The sequence below is a fragment of the Cotesia typhae genome, unplaced genomic scaffold (genome assembly GCF_013202065.1).
Source record: "Cotesia typhae breed Kobodo isofemale line unplaced genomic scaffold, CoteBio_Ctyphae contig_50, whole genome shotgun sequence".
Classification (NCBI taxonomy): domain Eukaryota; kingdom Metazoa; phylum Arthropoda; class Insecta; order Hymenoptera; family Braconidae; genus Cotesia; species Cotesia typhae.
This window is the reverse complement of record NW_027423758.1, coordinates 1,741,008-1,758,416: the sequence shown is the minus strand read 5'-3', so window position 1 is coordinate 1,758,416 and position 17,409 is coordinate 1,741,008. Positions and strand designations below refer to the sequence as shown.

The following is a 17,409-nucleotide window of genomic DNA, read 5'->3' as shown; positions in this document are numbered from 1 at the left end:
ATATATATATATATATATATATATATATATATATATATATATATATATATTAATAAGTCTTAATTAATATATATACATATATATCGGTGTATTTAATATTCATAATAATAATATAATAATAATAATCCCAATAATAATAATAATAATAATAATAATAATAATAATATTAATAATAATAATAATAATAAACTACCCAAGTAATAAATACTATAGTTACAAAGTGAGTGAGGGCGGTTTTATGAATAAAAAAACCAATTGTTTGGGGATTAGGATTTTTTTCTATGTACAAGTAATATTTGTACTATGTAACTGACGCAGTTTAACCATCTTAGCCCTTGCATTATCAAACATGCTCCAGTTCCTTACATCTCATAATATAAGTCCTTAATACTCTAGATTTTTTTCGTAGAATCAAAAGTGCGGAGGAAAAAGTTTGTCTCTCTTTTTTTTTTCTCTTATCCTTTTTTTTCTTTTTTCAATCTCGTCATTTTAGATCACCACGTCAATCACGTCATTTCACCACATTTTTTTTAGATACTTATAATTGTCTAATATCAATAATTAAAGATTTAGTTAATAAATTATTTAAAAATAATTAATATTTTACATAATTATTATTATTATTATTATATTGTTATTATGATAAAGGTCATCTATTATGAATAAAACATTTATTAATTTACGTTTGTTTTTGTTCATCGAAAAGTGTTAGCCAACATGACTAGGCCCCTTTCAAATAATTTTCTTCTTTGGAAAATTTTTAATAATTTAATAACAAAAGATCACTGGCGTTGATTCAATAGCCTTTTTTTTTTTTTTTTTGTCACTATTCATTTCTAAAAGTTATTATAAATGTCTGAATACCATTATTATAATTTTATTAATATATAATAATATTTTTGTTTATTATTTTTAAAATTTTGATCTACCATGGGGTTTGTACATAATCAAAAAATTAAATTACATTAAAAAAAAGAAAAGAAAAAAAAAACCATTACGGGAGAGACTGTAAAAGTTTAAATAAAAGAATGTCAAGACCTTATAAACATATAGAGTGCCTCGTCCATTCGTTTCAATATTAATTTTAAAAATTATTTATCTATACAAAATTAAAAAATAACGTAATATATGTTATATTACTTTGTCACTAATAATAATTAAAAGCTTTGTACAAAAATTTAATTTACAATTAAAAACACTTGAATTATGTATCCCTATTATTTTTTTTACTAAATATTTTTTTTTTATTTTTTTCTTTTTTAATCATTATTTTTTCTTTCAAATTCAACTATCTAAATTAACGATGAGACAACAATTTTAGCAAATTATTATGCGTACTCTTTCCTCCTTCTTTTTCTCCCCCTCCCCTCTCCTCTCTTTTTAATTTATTTAATAATAATTGTATTATTTATTATAATAATATACTCAATATCTATTACACCTCCCGCCTCTAACTGCAACAGAAATACAATAGTATACAAAGATGATTTAGAAAAGAAAAAAAAAAAAAAAATTATAGTAATAATAATATCGATATAAAGAGTACTCCGACAATTGAAATATCAGTGTCTTTTTTCTTCTTTTGGTATGTATAGAAATTGATTGTAGTCATCATTAGTTAGATTCAGTTAAGAATCAGTCGAATTGTGAGTAATAATGCGATCGTGGTCGACATCAAAGTACTAGTTTACATTTATAAGGTAATTTATGGGCATAAGAATATAATTGTGCCCATGAAGCCCCGAGTGTTATTATCACGGTAATAAGTGCATAAGAGAGGTGTGCAATAAGCACCACAAGGGGAGTGGGTCTGGGTCAGACGAGGGCAGCTGCTGTGTGATAAAGCTGCATGAGCGCTTGGACATGTACCGGCAAGCAAGAAAGTCGATCCTTGGTATTCGCGTCTACAGCAAGCCAAGACAGAGCGTTGTATCCTTCCAGGACATATCTGAATAAAAAAAAAAAATTGTATTATTATTATTATTATTAATTTTTAATTAAATTAAAAAAATTATAATTTATTCTTAAATAATTAATTCTAGTGTTGAGATTAAAACAAACCTTAACACATCGGTAGTATATTGTGAGTCAAGAGGATGAGCCGTCAGAGCACTGTGCTGCTGGAGTATATCGTCGCTATTTTGCTGGATGGCCGGACTGTGGAGGTGAAGGGCGTTTTTCAAAAATGCTGGGCATACACCTTCTAGATGAGGACACGTTGACCAGAACCACGATGGCATTCGTCCGATTGGAGCTGTTGATACTAGGTATCCAAGAGCCAGTGGTTGTAAATGAAGGTTTGTTACGTCTTCTGCTTGATCAGCATTTGCGGTCTAAAATAAAATTTTTATTTTTAAAATATTCATGGTAAAATATCGGTTAAATTTTTATTGACAAAATTTACGGTAAATATTTACAAGTGGGGTCAAACATTTTAATTTTCATTTTTTTAAACAAAATTTCTATTTGATTTTATTAATATATTTTTTTTGGGAAAAAAAAAAAAAAAAATACAACTTCAACAAATTAAAAAAAAAAAAATTTTATTTCAATTGTTCATTTTTTTATGTAAAGTAAAAGACCCAGTTATTGACACTGGCCTAGTTAGTGACACTTGCAATTTTATTTTAATTAGGGAAAAAAAAAAAAAAAAAAAAAAAAACTAATAAATTAATAAATTTAATTTTTTAATTATAAATTTTTAAATAATTGTTTTTTTGGAAACATTTTATTTTTTTAATTAAAAAAAAATTGCAAGTTTTTTTATGTACTTAAAAAAAAAATATATATATCAAAAAAAGATAAAATAGAAATTTTATCCAAAATCATGAGTGCCAAAATTTTTTCCAACTTTTGAAGGCAAAAAAGCTATCGAAATTTTTATTTTCTTCTTTATCATAAATGTGCCGTAAAAACAAGCAGAATAAAAAAAATTTTTTTAAATGTTAATTTTTCACCTACTTATGGCTCATAATGGGGTTGACCCCATCTGTAAATAATTACCAAATTTGCTTTCAGTACTGTTTAAACATACCTTTGGTGTACTACTGCAAGGGAATGGACTACCAGGGCCGTCATGATTGCCCATACCAAAGCCACCTCCATCGCCGCCTAAAGGTGATTCTGGCCGATGCGGGCTATTGCAAGGACTTTGTCCACCACCCGCACTTTGCTCAGGCCAGGCATTGAAAATATCACCAAGATCTCCCATACCCTCCATCCCTTCATTCATGTCGTCGTTAAGAGCCGAAAATAGTTCATCATCACCAAGTTCTGGTCCATTTATATGCTGCTCTTGGAATGCAGTCTGTGATGACTGTAATTAAAAAATAATTATGTAAGTAACGTTGATGATTTTTTAAAAAATTTATTTCATTGAAACCATTAAAAAAATTTTATTGTTTTAAAGCAAGCATAAAATTTTTCGTTAAAGTGTAATAAAAAATTTTTTCTACTTGATTAAAGACGATAAAGTTAATTTTTGCATTTTGCATTTAATTATTTAAAAAATTCACATTTTGCATTAATAAAAAAAAATGTTTTTCTTAATGCAAAAGTGAATTGAAATAAAACTTACTTGTGTGGTTGCTGAAGTAGGGAAAACAAGTATGTGAGTACAAGTAACATCTTGAGGTGTGGAGAGTTGACAATTAACAGATGCTTGACTAAATCTTGAGTCCGGTGTAAACTGATCAGCCATTAATCGAAGTGTCGAATCGGGTTCAAGTGACACGAGACAAGCACTTAATACACAGGGTGCAGCAGACGGGTATAAAAGAGCGCACTGCTTGCAAAGTTCTTTCAATTGTTTTGAAGCTTTCAATAGTGCTTTTCGAGATAGGAGCCAGCCCCAACTTTTTAATTCACCGTGACCTATTCGGCCAACTCTACCTACAACTAGCCTCCATGGTTGCACCTGTAAATAATTTAAATATTAATTAAAATTTATGATGAAATTAAAAAAAAAAAAAAAAAAAAAATACTTACGCCTTGCGACATGACACCGACTATAAAGTCCATAAGTTTCTGAAGTCCAATCCGTCTAGCAGACACACGTTTTCTTCTTTTACGATTTGGCACATCAATATTGATAGCAGCAGTCTCAAAAATTTCCCCGCGATCGTCCGTCGCGACTGCGAGCAATCGCGATTGATCCTCACTCAGGCAATAACTGAGGTACATAACAGCACACTCTTCTGGGCCAGCGATGCCGAAAGACTCAGGCGCCTCACTTTTAGATCGTAACGGCGCAAGTACGTACGCCGGCGTGTACAAACGGTAAGGTGCTTTGTTAAGTTCCTGCATATCATTCGAAAATTTTTCAGACTATAAATTTCATGCGTAATATAATTCTATTATTCTTTAAATCTAAAGTCTTGATAGTGATCCAAGTACTTACATTTTTATTTTTAAGGAATATGTCGGCTGCTGCTGCGGTACCAAAACCAGTGAGACTTTTTACTGTTGAATTGTGGTTCAGCAGTCGTCGACCTTGCAAAAATACGTTCAATGCCAATGAACGCATTTCGTCTTGGATTTTCCGTCGTTCACGTGCTCGTCCTAGTTCTATTATGCTTTCCAGAGATATCAACTGTAAATATTTAATTTATATGTTAGTGTTATAATTTTAAAATAATAATATCACAAATAATTTTTATATTGATTTAAAAAAAAAAAAGATTGTGACCTTAAGGGATTATACGCACGTAGAATTTAAATAAATTTAATTTTTGCAACCTACATACATTGAGATATGTCGACAGAAAATTTAATCTCAATTAGACTAGTTTTTTTTCATGTTATATTCATATTTTTAAACTTTAAAAACCTTGTCCTCCAAGTCTCTAATTTTTACAAAATTTTTTTAAGTAAATTTTTTAGTAATTCATTCACGAATTAATAATTCTGATAAATATTTTATATTTATATAAACAATTTAAGACTGAAAATTTCATCGAAAATTAATAATTTTTTTTTTGTCAAGACATTTTGTTAAAAATAAATTTTTTCATTATTGCTTCAATTAATCACTAAATATCTTATATCAATTAAATTTTAGAATTTTGATGATTCAAAATGAAGATATCATGTTCACTGTAAGTAACTTTTCATAGAAAATCTCCCTGAGATCGTCTGCAGGAGCTAGAAAAATAATTATTAAAAAAAAAAAAAAAAATTGTTTAAGTTCAAAGTCACAACTATTTATATACATATCAATTTTAACAATGATACTGAAATCAGCAAACATCTGATAATTTTAAAAATTTTTATAACAATTTAATTATGATAAAAAAATATTTTTGAAAATTCGCTCTTAAATTTTTTTAAAATTTAAGCAAATGGAATTTTTTCATAATAATTTAATTAATAATTATTATATTATTAAATTGGTTTTTACAAGACTGTAACCCATATTTTCCACATTTTTGCTATTACCACAGTAATTCCTTTTTTTTTTTTTTTTTTAAAGTGTCTTTTTTTTTAATTATTCTAAAGTCCTTAATTATTATAAAAATTTAAAAAATTGTAAGATATCTGTTGAGTTCATTGTCATATTTTTACATTAATAAATTAAAATCTTATTCAGAAACATGAATTTTTTTTTTTTTTTTTTTTTAGCTTTCTGTGCGTATAACCCTAAACAGTCATAATAATTACTAAACCAGATATTATTAAACTAAAATATTAAATTAAAATCAAACCTACTTGAACATTAATATTAGATCTCAAATTTTCAGGCATAGCATTGATAGCAGCAGAATACGCCCTTAGAAGTGCAAGAATAGCCAAACGCCGTCGATCAGAGTTCTCAGGTCCACCCACGGAAAAAGGTTCAACAATATAAACAACAATAGAGGGAGGTTCAACTTCCTCTTCGTCGGGTCCAATGGTAGCGGTGGTCGAGGTGGTAGAAGTATTAGACCCGGTGGAGGACGAGGATGTCGAGGTGTTAGCTGCGTTGATCGACGCAGCTGACATATTACTCGAAGTACCAGGCTCGGTCTTGATATTTATCGCCACGGGGTTGATCGCCGACGTGGCATTCCCAGCGATAGAATTCGAAGGAGAGCTGGGTGGGATAGCCGGCGTGACATTTCCCATAGTAGAATTAGCATTGGGGGTGGTATTAGATGACGGCGTTTCACTTGGCGCGGCTTCACTGTCTCCAACAGGTTCCGCTTTAACGGTGATAGTGCTTCCATCCGGAGTCGTTGGCATCGACTCACTCGGCGGAACAGACGGTGACTGTGACTGAGACTGCTGGTGGTGGTGGGAGTGCTGGGACTGCTGCTTGTTATTAGAATCCGGATCCAACAAACTCCTGTCTTGAATAACTTGAGTCAAATACGGCGCCAGTCGATTACTGCAGACCTGCGCGTAAAGCCTCAGCTGTTCGCCCAACTGATTGTCGCCCAATAATTTAAACCAGTCGTCGATCAACGGCTGCTTGGACCACTTCTGACTGGATGACTTCCCGACGCGAATTATTCCATCGCGGCAAGCCTTCGTTATCGGCGTGTGCTTTCCTAGCTGGCAGATCTCATACGTCGTCGACAGCTCGCGAAAAAAGTACTTCACCTTATTGATCACAGGTTCACTATCCGGGGCCAAAACAACGTACGCGACGTCACGTGGCCCCGCGTAAGGTTCCAGCAAGAGCTTTTCCCAGTAACTGAGTGCATATGGAGACAGAGATAACCAATCTCTGTCGTAACCAACAACCAAAGCTGGTATCGGTTGCGGCTCGCATCGATCTTCAGTTCCTCGACCCGCAAGACGATGAAACTGACGCCAAGTCAACGGCCCAGTAACAGTATACGGCGCTTCCCACATTCTAGTAGTGCATTTTTTCTGAACAGCATCTTGAAGCAGTGGCTGGAGTGTCCGCATCATCCGAAGAATATCTCCGTTGCACTGAGGACCTCGGGCTTTTATAAAGGCCCACCGGTGAACGCCGACAGATTTTGCTGTTCTTTCTACAGCGTTATTTTCTATCAATTTGCCTTGCTCTAGTGCAATCAAAGACACTTCATTTCCGTCATTAAATTCCAATGTGTTGAGACTCGGAACGAGATTTTGATGATTATTGTTACTGTTATTATTATTACTACTATTATTACCATTACTAGTACTGTTATTATTATTATTATTATTATTATTATTATTATTATTATTATTATTGTTGTTGTTGTTGTTATTATTACTATTATTATTGTTATTGTTACTGTTATTATTGTTGTTGTTATTATTATTACTACTGCTATTACTACTACTGTTACTATAATTATAACTTTTATTGGCTGCGTAAATCTTGGCAGCACGGTACAAACTACTAGCCGAACTTTGAATGATTGCACATTGTTCGCGAACAAGTTCTAAAACACTTGGAGTGATAACATCAATTTCTTCAGAGCCGGGTTTGCTTTCACCACCAGAAACAACAGCAAGCAACGAGCTCTTTTTCTTCTCTGAGGGATCTTCAGCGATTCCCGCAATCTCGAGCTCGTCTTCGTAGAACAATCCTGCTTGGGTCGCCAGCCGACGATACACTACTGCACTAAAACCACAATTGCACCTTAACTGTTCCTCATCTTGAAATAACGCACTACTATTGGCCCAAGCACCAGCGAGATAAACTGCGTCAGCGCCTTTGATATTTCCAACGACTTTCTGCCCGTAATTACAAACGCAAAGACTGCAGCTGTCAAAATTATGATCGCGAAATATATTCAGTACAGTGTCACCAAGAAGGATGTTTACAACAAGAGAATTAGATTCTGGTGCGCGAATTGGACCCGGTGTGTCTGCATCGATGCTATTTATATTTTTATTTAGGTACGACGAAGTTGAAGTTGCAGGACTTGGTTGGTCGTAAGGCGGCGGTGGAGGTCTTCCAGCTGCTGTTCGATAGTGGTTGGTGACGTTGTTGGGATTTGGACTCGAAGGACACGGTTGGTGGGCTATTGCCAGTTGCTGATGCTGCTGCGGTGGTGGTAAAGAAGGTTGTGACGGTGGTTGGGGCGGTTGAAGTGTTTGTGGTTGGTCCTGATTTTGCGATTGCTCCTGCTGATCCTGAGTATTGTCTGCAGACTTTGACGAGGATGCTGAGTGAGGTGAATTCTTGTCAGAGCTGTTGTTGCTGTTTGAGTTGTTGGATGAATTGCACTGCCAAGAAGGTCTGTAAACGCAGTGCGAAGGCAGTGTAATCGGAGGCAGAAATTGGCTGGGTAAGTTCGTCAACGGAGCGTATTTCGATGACCCGACGAGCTTGAAAACCGTGGGTGGTTTGAAAACGTACGACCAGTCTGTGACTGGTTCTTCAGGAGGCGATCCCATGTTCGGATAAATATCAGGAGCGTGGCGATGCGACCGCTGAGATGCTGATAGTTCTGTTTGGTCAATCGGCGCGTCGTTCATCTGACAGGGAGAGGGCACCGGGTGTTCTAGAGAAGGTGGAGTTGGAAACATTTTCACCACCTCTTCCGGACGTAGAACTCCAACTCCGCGGTTGCTTTGCTTGGTTATGTCCAGACGAGTTTCTTCGTGCATTCCTCCGGATTTGTTCGATCCCGGTGGGGTTTGCACTTGAAGCTGGTTGAGATTTGTCTCGTCGCTCGAGGTATCCGGATCCGAGTTGTCGAATATCTGGTCGAGGTCTTTGTAAGACACTTGGAGCCCTTCGCTGGTAAATAGAGACCCGGAGTTTGGCGGCTCGTCTCGTGGGCGTCTCAGACCATCAGCTCCTACCACGCCGTGATCACCGCTGCCGTTATCGTCGTCTCCGGCGACGTCAAACTCGTAGGGATCGTTTCTATTTCTTTCACCTTCTTCTCTTATGCGTTCGGTGTCTTCGCCTTCTCTGTCACCGTTTCGCCTTTCTCCACTTCTTGTACAGTCACCCTGAAAAAAGTAATATATTTTTTATCTACTGTTATTGATTAGTGACTAAGTAATCATACATTTATACTTTATTATTTAATTTAGTATCAATTATTTAAAATTTAAAAATTGTTTTGTTTTTGTCAATTCGTATAAAAATAAATAAGGTGAAGTACCCAATACTTAAATGCTATTTTTTTTCATGAACAAGATACTAAACCGTAAACCGAACAATTATAATAATAATAATAAATAAAAAAAAAAAAAAATGGTCTATTAAAAAAAAAAAAAAAAATTGTACCACTCATTAAAATAGTCTTTTTTAAATAATGCATATTTTTTGCAAAAACAAACTATAATTTTTATATTAAATTTTAGAATTTAACTACACCTTCAAATTTCCGAAGCGGTATCCAGAACTTGAACAAACTTTAATAGATTTATAGACTAGTGATCAGCATTGATTTGTATCAATTATTGCAAATTAAATAAATTCTATAGTTAAAAATTATTGAACGTTTTGAATTGAGTTTTTTTGATTTATAATTGAAAATTTGCTTTGTCATTCATAAAAAATGTAAGTAAAAAATTAAACAAAAATATTTGTCATTTTTAAATGAACGTATTAAATATTCATAGTATTATTTTTAATATTAATCAATAATATGTTATAATTGTTTTGATATTTCAATAAAACATTGAAAATTTTTGCTGTGCCTATTGCGATATATTTTATTTGCTCAACTACTACTCCTTTGATAGTCTACCTTAAAATTATTGTCAAAATATAAATATTCAATTATCTTTGTTATTTTGCGCTTCAATCAATTCAAAATTATTTATATTTTCATGAAAATGACTAATTTGAATTAATAATTCTTTTTTTATATTAAAAGTAGGGTCAAATACGTTTTACTTTGAAACCTGTTCAACTACTGAGTACTTTACCTTATTTACGATTTTTTTTATCATTAACGCTGATTAAAAAAAAAATAATTATTCTCAGTGCTTACCAACATGACACCAGGTTCTTGTTTGATTTCAAATTTAGTAATTTGTGGGTGATTTGTCGGTGAATTAGTAATCGCATACAAATTACTAGCACGCCGATGAAGAGAAGTAACTGGAGAAGATGGTTTAAATCTCTTAACGGGATGATTAAGCCAAGCCTCTTGAGTAGAATAGTCATATAGCCAAGAAAGCGGAGGTTCATCCTCCAAAAGCGCACCTTCATACTCTCTCGAGGAAAGGATCGGTCGCTTCAATGTGTTCTCAGTTATTATATTTACAACTTGACTATTATTGGTATTATTATTGCTGATGGAATTGCTATTGTTAGCAGTGTTGCTACTGGTATTACTGTTGTTGGAACTTGAGTTGTTATTGCTACTGCTGCTATTATTATTATTATTATTATTATTATTATTATTATTATTATTATTATTATTATTATTATTATTATTATTATTATTATTATTATTATTATTATTATTATTATTATTATTATTATTATTATTATTATTATTACTGTATTATTATTATTATTATTATTATTATTATTATTATTATTATTATTATTATTGTTGTTATTGTTGTTGTTGCTATTACTACTATTACAGCAGGCAGAGGCTTTAGATCCGTGCAACAATGACGGAGCCGCATTAGGGTGACTCGGAGGGGGCTGAGGGCTCAACGTCGGCATCGTCGGGTCCACCGACGGCGGCACAGATGCTGGTTCTGAATGAGGTGTTGGAAGTGGTGACGGTGCTGGCGAGCTTGGTGAACCAACAGATGGTACTGGAGGACAGTCACCACCGGTAGGAGGGCCTCGAGAATATGAAGGTGGTCCATCGGGTGGTGTATTCGGTGCATCATTGCTTCTAGTTGAAATCGACCTAGATGTCAAAAATTTTTATTAATTTAATAATTCTTCATTTTCAATTGACAAGTATTATTTTAAAAAACCATGAAAATTAAGTTAGCCGACATTTCAAAATTTTTAGAAATTTTTTTATTGAAAAAATTTTAATTAATTAAACTCTAAAATTAAACATAAAAAAAAAATTCACATGTAAAAAACTTGAAAAACTATTTTCAATAAAAAGCAATTTTTTAGAAATATCTTTTTAGCTGTAATTTTAATTAATAAGAAAAATAAAAAATTTTTAGACGTCTGCTAACTTCAGTGTCATTAAAAAATCAAATGAATATGACTGATTAAGCAATGATAATTAATTTTATTAGAATGATAATGTACCATTGTTTAAAATTTTTATTTTGCTTGTAAAAAAATAAATTTTTTAAAAATTATATCCTTTAAAAAAAAAAAAAAAAAAAAAAAATGAAAATATTTGTAATAAAATTTTTGATATAAATTTTTATAAAAATTATTTTTTCTGTCAGTTATCGATAAGAAGCCTTAAAAAAACTAAAACGACATTGACACTACCACCACCTGGAAAATTACAACAAATTATTATCATGCTTAAATGAATAATTTAAATAAACTAATTAACAAACTAAAGTCATGCAATAACAACATGCAAATGATTTTAATAATTAAATATATATTTATAATTTTAAAAATGACACGCATTTAAATGTTAAAGATTATTGAGGATTATTTTGTTTAGTATTAAAAGTAGTCGATTGAAATAAAGCATTGGATTAAAATGTGGATTAATAAATGTAAATGATCCAATGATGATTAATCATAATTATGTTATTGCGCGTGAATTACAATAAAGGAATAAAATGTAAGTACGACGTTTATTGATTATTTAAAAAAAAAGCTATAAAATTTCGGGGCAAAATACCCACCTGGGGGCATTAGCAAGAACAGAGGGGGAAGAAGCATCCCACGGAATGGTAGAGCGTCGATGGAAAGGTACGACAGCCCTTCGTCCACCTTTATCAACTCTCTCCCTCTGATTTTGAGAGGAAGCCAGATTCTTCCAACCCCCGGGGGTTGTGCACCTGTAACCGATGCGTTTTCAACCTCTCGTTTTCTATCTTTTTTTATTTTTTTAATTTTTTTTATTTACTTATCTCAAGTAACATTTAATTATTTTTTATTTTTTATACATATATATTTATCATCGAGACATGGATTTACATGCAAGTACTGTGACGTGAAATAGATTTTTTAAAATTGGTTTCTAATAAAAAGTTACATGCAAAAAAATAATAAACGTCACACGGCTGCTACTATTTTTAAAAACCATTTTTCGATGCAAATTTATATCTATTTATAATATTTTTATCAAGCACATAATTAATAATTCTATTTATTGGCATACAGATATTTTTCTTCAAAGACGTTCATACGCTAAACTTGATAATTTTAATTATTAAAAATAAATTTCATCAAAAATTTTTTTTTCATCGACTAACGCATGAACGTACTTAAATAAAATAAATATAAATAATTACTAAAAAGACACTATCGCAAATTTACAATCATGCTTTTTAATAATCAACAGCAAAATTGAAAAAAAAAAAAAAAAATTACAGAGATAAAAAATAATTGCTGAAGTATCTAATGCTTTGAAATTAAGTATGATTGTAATTTATTCCCATAACAAATAGGGAAAAAAAAAAAAAAATAAATATTAAAAATCAATTGGTAGCTCAACAGTGCGACTTACTTAGAACACATGCAGGAAGACTTTTGAGTTGGATCAATAAACGTCCAGGTACCAAGCTCTACGGAAGATTCATTTGTTTTGGAAGTGGATAAAGACGATGATCCAAGAATACATTCAGCCCAAACGCGCTCGGGCATTTCGGTTGATGGTTTGCTTTCGCCTTGAATGTAATTCAAATAGTCATAATTAGCTGCCGCGGGACTGTAAGGAGGCGAGGGTGGCAATTCAATAGGCACGTCGTCCATGTCAGTGACGAGAACGTAGCACGAAGGATATCGCATCCTGACGCCACCGACAAGCACCTCTACAAGAGGTGGAAGACCAGGTTCAATATTGTTGTTGTTTATCGGATAAAAGTGTTTCCACTCATCGAGAAATTGTGAGTCAATGCGACTCGACTGTCCTGTCAGCGTTCCGGCGAGACCATACGGCGCAAGAATCACTAAAAAGTAAATAATATAAATCAGTAAGCGTTATTTATTTATTAAAGAGGTCAATTACCTTTAGCATCGGCCTGAGATGCCTGTGTACGCTGAAGGCAAGCTCTAGTGAGGTACCGCACTGCGGGGTGCTGCCTGACATCGACACTTGCACAAACAGTACTGTCACCATGTACAAAAAATGCAAACGAGAATGACAAATGACTGCTGCAACAAAGTTTTATTTTTTTTTTAATTATTGTGTAATTTATAATCAAATATTTTTAACTATTAATTATTCTTGTATTGATTTTAGTCAGATTCAGTGATTAATAATCTTACCTGTTGCAATGATGCTTCTCGAAACCGTCATAAGGCTGAACGAACCATTTTCCAAGGCGAACAAAGTCACGAGACAGTAAACAACGTTCAATGAGATTATGGAGAGCCTTGAAGAGTAATGAACGGCATTCATACGAGAGGCCGCTTTCCCAAGAGCCTTGCTCACTTTCTATTTATTGTTAAAACAATTAAATCAATAAAATAAGTAATCTTTCATTTTAGTTTTAATTATTATTTTCAAATGATACGAGTCATCATCCGATTGGACAAAACACACGTGGTACGTCGTTTTATCAAGTTCGGTCGATAACATATTCACATTCAGACCAATCAAATTAGCCGTTTCACAGGTAGAGTAAGAATGAACTAGATATATAAATTTATTTCACTGACATTAGAAGACACTTGACTATTTTTTTTTAATTTTATTAAAAAAATTAATTATTTACAGAAGATCATTTTTAAAAATTGTATTTAAAATTTTTATAATTTTTCCATGCGAAATTTTTATTGTCATTAAAAAATTATAAATTATCTTCCCATTTTTACCAAAATTTTGTCTGCTAAAAATCGTGATATGCCCACATATATTTAGTGATTTTTAATAATTAAAAAAAAATTTTTTTCCCTTTTAAATTATTCTACTTTTTATGAATTAAAAAAAAAAAAAAAAAAAAAAATGGCAATTATTTACAAGTCAAAAGTTCAAACCTATTTTTGGCTATTAATTACAAAAAATTAATATTTCGATAGTTTTTTTGCCTTAAAAAGTTGGAAAAAATTTTAGCTTTTATGTTTTTGGCTAAAATTGATATTTTATCTTTTTTTAATGTTTTTTTTTTTTTATTTATTTTTTTTTTTTTTTTTGAAAAAAAAAAGAAAATGATAGATCCCACTTGTAAATAATTAACAAAAAAATTTACGTCCATAAAAAAAAAAAAAAAAAAAAAAAAAAAAATTAAAAATTTGTAATTTTCTTAATACTTGTGAAACAGCCGATTAATAATAATAAAACTGAATTAAATACTTACGGCTGCCAATGAGCTCCGGTGAAACAAGACCCGACAAATCGGGTTCCTCTCCATACCAAAATATCCAGAGCTCTTTAGCAGCGGACAGCGACAGAGGTGGTGGAGCAGGCGAAGGTGCTATACCCATGTCAAATATTGCGCCTGTACCAGTAGCAGCCGGCGTGGCCGCCACCCGTCGCCACACACAAAGTATGTCGCTTGCTAGACACCGCGAAAAACTCGACAATACTGGATCTTCAAGGGGGGTACCCACGGATCCACCAGCCATCTCTCCCCACACGAATTTCCGCCATTTTATCCCGCATAGATCCGTCTGGAATTAAAAAAAAATATTAATTATTAATTACACTACGAAAGGTCATGGTCAAAGTATAAATAAAATAATAAAAAAGATTGATAATTATAATTTAAAAATACAGGATCTGAAATAAAATAATGGCACCTGTTACACATAGCTTTCCTCGATTAGCTTTTTATACTTGAAATAATTATAAACTCTCGGCTGGTGCTCTTATTCGAGCTCATTGAAAGCTCTCATAGCTTTGAGTATGGTAGTTTATGACAACAGTCAGTACTTATCTCACTGAGAGTTTCACGTGGGCTTGCGTTAGTATTGTGTTGGAAACCACTAAGACTCCTTACTTGTGTTTGTTAATTTGATGCGCATTATGTCATCAGTCATCAGTCTTGTGACCTCAACAACTTTTAACAAAGTAGCTTGGAATATTTTTAAATGGTTTACCTCTTTCTATTTTTAATAATAAAAAATATTCACTCGAATAAAGAGCACGAGGGGAAGAGACGTAGAGTTACACCGTATGATGGTTTGTCAAGCTTCACGTTGATCAATACATGAGCAAGACGGTGTACAAGTCTGCCCGCGTGACTACGGAATTTTAAATCCATTTTTTTTTTTTTTTTAAATATTCAATATCTACTTTAATTTCATTTAAATGTTATTGTTTGCTGTCATTTGATGCGGTTTTTAATACTGATAAATAAGTTGACATTACAAATGTCAAACCAAAGAGTTTAGAAATTACAATGCTTGTAAATTTCCAGTCATCAAATTAATTATTTCTTCATTCTTGATAAAATTTTATTTCTTCATTTTTTCATTCATTTTTAAAATCCAAATAAATACTGAAATTTCTAGAATACTTTCAAATATTCCATCTCCACTCCAAAGTTTAGGCTTTCACCTAGCGGTTTGCTCCATTTTCTTTAGCCGCATGATATCAAGCAAGAATTAATAAAAACTTTAATTCAAATCATCTATAAAATAAATAAAAATTACATATTAATAGTTTTTTTTATTTTTGTCCATTGCAGTTATTAATTTATCGATTACTTAACCGGATTATGAGTTAATATAAAATATAAAATATTTAAAAAAAAAAAAATGAAGAAAATTTTTAAATAAAAAATAAAAATTACTTATAGAGAAATCAAAAAGTAATATTAAAAAGAGATAGAGATCCGTGTTCTCTGTTGGTATGCAACATAAAAGTGCAACTTTTCGAGGCAAGACAACAGCGCAGTAGTAAATAAAGTAAAAACAATGAAAAAAACTAAAAACAAGTTGAAATAGCAGCCGCAGCAGCGATCTATGAGAGGCGAAAGTAAAGTCTGATATTACGAAGTAACGGACAGCAGTGTGACGTCCGCTATTCGCCTCCTATCCTGGAAGGAGAGAACAAGTAGAACAAGAGATCCTCCTATTATTTTTTCTTTCCTTTTTTATTAATCTGAGGTCACGGCGATTTATCTTCAGTATAATATTTAATATTTAATAACATTATTGTTATTTCCATCGGGAATAATAACCCAGTATATTTTGGTAATTAAAAAATTAAATAGGCCTGCACCGAGAGTCACTCGAAATCTTTCTATGGACGTGGATTTTAGACTTTAACGTATACAAGCATCTATTCGAAGGAAGCTTATAGCCGATACACAAACAGTCGCCGCCACCGTTACTGTATTTCTCTTTCCTTGTTGCTCAGCTACAAATGCCTTGTTCTCTGTCTCTCCCTCTCTCCATTATGTATATACATATATATATATATATATATATATATATATATATATATATATATATATATATATATATATATATATACACGCATAGCTACGTAGATGTATGTAATGTATACGCTGCTACCTCTATAAATGTATGTATATATGTGTCGGAATATATTGTACACATCTCTAGAGAATCTTTCGCCTGCAAGTCCTTCTGTCGTTCCTTTTTTCACCCGTTTTATTTTATTATTCTGATTTTTTTAGTTTTAAAATCTGATCTTTGATACTTTTAAGTGGTTTGATCCACGGTCAGCTCAGCCGAGAGTTTATAATAAATTACATAAAAAATAATTTGTAAGCAAACTGGTAAATAAAAATCCTGAAACATAAAATCAGATAATCCAGAATGAGATGCCGCTTAGCTAAAAAGAAACAACGCCTCTGATGATAGTTTACTCAGTAGAGATCAGAGTGTGCTGTAGGACTTTCGACAAGACACTGTGTAGGTAGACGTCGTTTGATTTGGCAATAGACAGACATATAGATATTAAATAATACAAGCAGTGTATTAAATTAATAAATATGGTATATAGGTATTAAATAATACACCCGGGTAATATCTGTAAAAAGGAATCATAAAAATGATAAAAAAAGGTTGGATTTAAATTAGGATCGAATGACATAAGCTGATGAATACTAACTTGTCTTTTTAAAATCTAATTGTCGGAGCAAGAAAACACTAGAGTACTCACCAGTGCGAAGAAATTCGTGTGGCAATCCTCCAAGCTGGCTCCGTTAGTCTGATGCGACGGGTGCGTCATGGCTTCTCCATCGTACACTCTCTTTTATCACGGTTGTCAAACTCCTCAGTAAGCCCAACACAACACCCTGGTGAACTTAACTAGAGGATTAATTAATTGTCCACCACAATAGTATTTATCACCAACATTTAATTGGATTTTCACCTTTCAATGGCGACTGTAAAATGGCGGACTGCACTGAGCACAACAAGCAATACCAGACACAGACGGGAGGCCAGCCACTAACTAATGATACTATCACAGC

The 17,409-nt window shown here is 32.3% G+C and overlaps 1 protein-coding gene across 1 annotated transcript; it reads right to left on the bottom strand.

Moving 5' to 3' along the window:
- Positions 1 to 63: 63 nt before the first annotated feature.
- Positions 64 to 17,329, bottom strand: Skd (mediator complex subunit skuld). The gene is made up of 15 exons (XM_074249791.1): positions 17,097 to 17,329; positions 14,320 to 14,632; positions 13,289 to 13,457; positions 13,029 to 13,174; positions 12,528 to 12,969; positions 11,701 to 11,856; positions 10,527 to 10,775; positions 9,894 to 10,227; positions 5,707 to 8,901; positions 4,400 to 4,591; positions 3,988 to 4,326; positions 3,578 to 3,916; positions 3,035 to 3,316; positions 2,062 to 2,333; positions 64 to 1,948 (listed from the first exon to the last, which is right to left on the bottom strand). The coding sequence occupies exons 1-15, from the start codon at positions 17,163 to 17,165 to the stop codon at positions 1,816 to 1,818; spliced, it is 6,630 nt and encodes a 2,209-aa protein (XP_074105892.1). The 5' UTR covers positions 17,166 to 17,329; the 3' UTR covers positions 64 to 1,815.
- Positions 17,330 to 17,409: the final 80 nt, after the last annotated feature.